This window comes from Macadamia integrifolia, chromosome 3, assembly GCF_013358625.1.
Source record: "Macadamia integrifolia cultivar HAES 741 chromosome 3, SCU_Mint_v3, whole genome shotgun sequence".
NCBI lineage: Eukaryota > Viridiplantae > Streptophyta > Magnoliopsida > Proteales > Proteaceae > Macadamia > Macadamia integrifolia.
Window position 1 is genome coordinate 28705197 of NC_056559.1, and position 6096 is coordinate 28711292.

The following is a 6096-nucleotide window of genomic DNA, read 5'->3' on the forward strand; positions in this document are numbered from 1 at the left end:
TAGAAGTATTCCATTGTGACAGGAAGAAAAGAAATTAACTCGAAAAATATTTAAAAAATTAAATAAATAAACGTTAACAACAAATCCATAATCACTGTGATGGTGGGTTGTTGCGCTAGTATTTTCGAGGATTAGTTGAGGTGCACATAAGCTAGCCCAGACACCATGGTTTAAAAAAAAAAAAAATGACAAATCTATAATCACAGTTAAAGATTAAACACCACTATTCCATAGCCAGGGGTGATACTTAATAAAAGAGACCCTAATCATAATTATTAAGACAAACATCATACTAAACCCTACATGCTACTCCACCCAAGAGAGAATAATAGCCCTTAATGGGCCTTTTTATTTTAAGAAGCCTAAACCATAGATTTCCATTTACCGAATTACCCATCCACAGGAGGTTCCTTGACCATGTTTTCAATCTCTGTCACAAACCTCTCCATCGCCGGCCCAGGCAAGGAAATCGACACCACAATCCCATCCACTCCTTTATGGTCCCTGAACGCTATGTAGAAACCCAGCACCCCAGGAAATATTCCAACACCCGTCTTGGCTGGCCCACCATATACTGCCTTCCCCCACCCAAAATCAACGTCCACGAAATTCGCACGTGTCAAATCCGAAACGACAATGTTTCTCACTGCGGTTAAGTGGGGCCGGCCCTTCATCACCAATAGATTTGTCTGTGATCTCATGAACTCCTCGGTCGCCTCCGATTTTGCTTTCTTCACCAATTCCAGCGCGTAACTTAACGGATTTTGACACAGTTCAGCCGCCGTTGATATCGCCGTCGTAAATGCCAGCACATTCCCATAGTAACCTACCGGCACCGGTGGTCGGAACTTGGCACGTGCGTTAACGATCACAACCACACGAGTATCCTCTTCCGGTTCGGGTTCGATAGCGATTGTGCGGCATCGCCAAAGGCATGCGGTAAGTAGTTCAAACGTGGTACACTTGCGTAGGTGAAAAGGGAGATGTTTACGTAAAGCTGCCAACTCAGATGGGCCCAAGAAGATAGGGCGGTGGGCCATGTCGTCGAGAGGGATGCTGAGTGTACCCTTAGTATCAGGCACTTCATCGTACTCACGGTGTAAGAAGGTCACACCTGATGGGTGAGGGTCCCTTGCGTTGAGGAGCTCCCTCTTCCACACGGGTGGCACAGAAGGAGATTGTGCGCCACGTGCCATTTCACCCAAAGTTGACATGAACTGTAGCAAGCCAGCTGCGTCGCCCAAAGTGTGGTTCAATCGGAGGGCGAAGATGAATCCACCACACATTAGACGGGTCACCTGCATCCAATTTAACGAAGATTTCCGAACCGTTAGATGATAATACTGATGTGGCACCATTAGCTAGTTTAAAATTGAGAAAATTACACGATTACCCACTTTTAGATTTTTCTTCACAAAATTACCCACAAAAAATTAAGTGAATAAAAATATCCAAAATCAAATTTGGATTTACAAAACTACCCACCCAAAGTTTCAACTAACAAAAATACCCAAAATTAAGTTTGAATTTATAAAATCACCCATCAAACACTGTTGCCCCAGTGGGGATAGGCAAAATAATTTTTTTGTTATTTAGGTTTGTGGTTGAAAAAATGAATAATTCACTTTCTCTTTGAGTTCATAAATATCCATCTTGATTTTTGTATTTTCCAAAATATTTTTTAAGGTTCTATTTTTCATTTTCATAATCACTAAGATCCATAAGGGCAGAAGTGGTTGTCCATGCTGGGGGTAGTCTACTATTGCGAGCACGTCCTCTGACTGCGCGTGTTCTTTTGGGAAGAACACGTTGTTGTCATTGAAGTTCTTTCAATTCTTTAGTAGGAAAAGTCCTTGAAGAAGAATCAGCAGGAGGCGCCAGAGAGACATACATAGCAAAAGGATCATGTGGGATGAAGCTTGGAACTGAACTGAAAGTGGTTGCTGTTGCCGAGGAGAAGAGGCAAAAGAGGGAGCACGAGGTTGTTGTTGCTGCATTTGATGAAGCTGTTTTTCAAGATATCTGAGGTGCTTCTCTTTTTGGCCAATAAGGGCAAAAGCCGTAGTGGTGTCAGCAACACTAGAAGAAATTCCAGCAAGGTCAATATGGACCTGGTCAATTTCTCTGCAGAGGGATTGAAGAAGATGGTCATGATGGGACAAAGTACCATGGGTTTGTTGAGTTTGGGCTAAAATGCGCTCAAGGTACTGATTTTCGATTGTAGCATTTTCTGCCTGCCAATTCAAAACTACTTCAGCAGGAGAAATAGGATCAGAACGTCCTGTAGCTTGGACTGAAAGTTTAACCTTCCAAACTTGACGTATACCATGAACATCTGTACCGGAATCATGAAGGTCAGGAAAAGATTTGAGGAGAGAAGAGGAAGAAGATCCTGGAGTATACATACAACAGGGAGGGATGACTGGAGGAGGTTTACAAGGGAAAGGTGAATGTGAAGGTTGAGGAGAAATCTTAGGATTACCATATTTGACAAAGAAAGGGTATTTTGATTCAGTGCTTAGGGGTCCAACAAAGGGATCACCCTCCTCATATCTTTCTTGTAATTGGTGCTGAGTAGACTTTCGTCTAGTAGAACGACGAGAGAAAGGAAAATCATCGTCAGAATCCTAAAGACAATCATCACAGTCACAGAGGTCAAAGTATTTATGACCAGTAATTGGATCTTGGAAGTAGAAGATCGGATTGCCCAGAGAATCAAAAGACTTGATAGGGATTTTTTCTTGGATTATACCAAAAGATGTTGGGAAAGGTGAAGGTCGGGGACGAGGAGGAGGAAAACGAATTTCTACCTCACCAAAAGGATGAGTAATATACTCAGGATTGGTAGACTGAACTGGTTCAGAAGGAACTTGAGGTTGAGAAACCACAACCTGTTGCTCATAAGCTGTCACCCAAGAAGAAGGAAGAAGATGAAGGACTTCGTCATCAGAGATTTGTCTGGGAACATAGGTACAGCAAGGGACTTGGTTAGAGTTCATAGTGATGAACAACGAATCTTCAGAATGGCCAGTAAGAAGATCAAATGCATGATTTTACAAGCGATAAGCCATTTGATAGTGCAAAGTCGTAGCCTTTGTAATTGCATTTTGGGGGACACCAGTAATATGGATTTGAAATTTTAAGGCTGTGGAGAGGAGAGGGTCGGACAAAGGGATATTAAAATTAGGATACAGTGTTAAAAACATTGTGCCTGCATTTAAAGTCTTCTGGACAGTGGCTATCACGACATGTTGGTACCGTAAAAATCGACTGTCAAGCAGTGCAATCCTAGAGACCACGGGTAGGCCTTTTCGTCCATGGAAAGAGAGGGCAAACTTAATCGCTCATAGATGGAGATGAGTATATCCTTGTTGGATCCATTGAGGAATAAGATCTGAAGGTATCTCAAGAGTGAAAAGCTGTTCTTTATCAGTAGCAGGGACCTAGAGTTGATCAATGCGAGAAGCCTGGACCAATTCCTTTAAAGGAGAGGTCTTCTTTGGACAAAGAAGAGCAGTCCATTTGGATTGGGCAGGTGTTTTGGAAAAAATAGTATAAGGGTTTAGAAGAAGAGTAGGAGTAGCAGGGATGACTTGATCATCAGGAACATAAGACAGTTCATAAAGATAATCTAAAAAGGAGGAAGAAGAACGGGAAGAAGAAGAACGTTGTGGAGAAGAAAACAGGGAAGAAGAAGGAGAAGGAGAAGCCATTAAAACAAAGTAATTTGGTAAAATCCAGATCTGAACCAATACCACTTACTGGAGAAACTAGAGTAGGTAAAGACACAGCTAGTCGAGGCCGATCAAGAACCCCCCTGACCATAGTACCTTACTGCAAAGCAACCTGAGCCAAACAGGGCACAGAACGGCATCCTTCGTCTGAAAGCCCACAACGCTCAAGGGTCTTTTTCCGCCAGTAGGAACCATAAACAGGGATTACTTGCAAAAGGGCGTGGACTAGATTGTATCTTTAGCTATAGTAGGTTCAATCCAGACAAGAGTGATGGCTAGAAGAAGAGTTTAGCTGGAGAAGACCTGAACACTAGACTCTGATACCATTTTGGGGTTTTGATTTTCACACAAGGATTCGATGATCTTTCATTAGCTGTAAGCTCTATATTTAGAACATCAAAGATACATATGGACTTTGGATACCAGACATGTGGACCACTTGTGGGACCCGTACACTAATCACACCATTTTGGGGTTTTGATTTTCACACCATATTACAATAATTCTCACACACTACTTGCAATCCCGTGTGATAGCCACCCATTTTGCTGCTACGTGGATTGGATAAAACTTTATTGCTATCCCGTGTGATAGCCAAAGAAATAAAATAATTCACTTGGGTTCATGATTACCATAAGTTTTTGTATTTTTCAAAATATTTTTGAGGTTCTATTTCTTTGGTTGCAAGATCGGATAACATTAAAGATCATGCAATCTAGGTGGTTGCAAACTTTCGTCCTGTATATACCAAGACTTACCTCTGTTTCCAAAAAAGCTATTTTCTAACTCAAATACACAAAGACTAGATCATAATGAAGCAACCTTACAGTTGCATCAAGGCCAACCCTTTTGGTTTTAAAAGATATGTGTTGAATGACGGATTTCCAGCCCTCTTTGTACTTTAGGTGCAGCAGAGCCAGACTCCTTCCTTCACACCTCTCTTCTAGTCAATCTGAGTCTCTGGATCCTCTCCACCGCTGGTAACCACCCCACCCCACCCCACCCCACCCCATGGACTGTGTGAGATGGGATGGAGATACCCATTATAGGGGAGAGGATCTGAACTCGATCCATATTACCATTGGAAATCAATTAGAGAAATAGTTAATGAGATGGGTAGCATACTAAAGCTTAAAATACATAGAAACATAATAAGTTTGAAAGAATCCATTTCCATGGCTCCTGTTTCATATGGATGAACAAAAGAAATCAGATGGCAGGTGGATTTTCTTATTAAATTTAATCAGAAGGAAACAGTAAAATCTTGACTTTTCTTAGCTGTCCTTATACCATGATGTCCTCACCTGAATCAACAAGAGGGGGCAGCCAATAATATCGCTCGATCCAGGAACGTCGTAGAGGAGCTCCTTCAAGCATGAAAAAGTTGGAAGCAACGCGGCATCACTGAACTGGTCAAGACTCACATCGGCGTCGGCCTCGATAAACAAGGCACCCTCGCCGGTGCAATCCACCACCAGCTTCCGGCCATGGACTTCCCTAATCCTACCAGCAAGCGGATAGTAAAACACTAAAGCTTCTGCTAATGCCTTCCTTATGACCTTCACTGGGTTTTTCTCTCTCATCTCTGGCTCGTTTCGGTAGACCTGTATCATCGGAAGTTGGAACCGTAGACACTCTTGGTCGTCAATGTCTGAGAGATACTTGAATTCATGAGGTGTGGGTTTTGCAGGTGTGACCAGCTCCGGTTCACACCTTTGAACCTTAAACACTAAGGATGATGGTGATGATGCCATGCCGGAAAATGGGTTTTGGTAGCCGGAAAAAGGAGAAGGTGATAGTATACTGAGATATGAGAATGAAGAAAGACAGTTATATAGAGTAGTACCACACTACCACGTGAGAAGCATGGACTATTGGGACCAGCGGGCTTGTCTACCTGAGTGGTTGTCCAACGAAGAAAGCTTCTTGGCGTTAGCAATGATTAAGGTTCAAGAACTCGAGATTGGACATGGATCGTCCACAGATTTTGGGAAAAAAATCATCTGCAATTCGGATCTGATACATTTCCATGAAATACCACCTTCAGGGGGTGACACGTGACTGATACCAATGCAACGGCCCAGATCTGATTCTTTGTTAATGCAATTAAGGCATTCACATTTCATGTCGTTTGAATTGATGTTTTGATTTTTATAATACTAAAAGACAAAGAAATTTTTTTTTTCTTTAAAAATTGACTTAGAAGTCTTGAAATTTTTGTATTGCATGAAAAAGGTCTGAACAATTTTATTAAAAAAAAATGAGAAAGTCTGTTTCTTCTATTATATATATATATATATATATATATATTTTTTTTTTTTTTTTTTCCCTTAAGGCTATGTTTAGTAGCTAAGAAAAAAAT

The 6096-nt window shown here is 41.5% G+C and overlaps 1 protein-coding gene across 1 annotated transcript; it reads right to left on the reverse strand.

The window, feature by feature from the left end:
• Positions 1-206: 206 nt before the first annotated feature.
• Positions 207-5591, reverse strand: LOC122072760 (benzyl alcohol O-benzoyltransferase-like). Its single transcript, XM_042637160.1, has 2 exons — positions 5039-5591; positions 207-1298 (listed from the first exon to the last, which is right to left on the reverse strand). Exons 1-2 carry the CDS (start codon positions 5486-5488, stop codon positions 390-392), a joined length of 1359 nt encoding a protein of 452 aa, XP_042493094.1. The 5' UTR covers positions 5489-5591; the 3' UTR covers positions 207-389.
• Between the last annotated feature and the right edge of the window lie 505 nt (positions 5592-6096).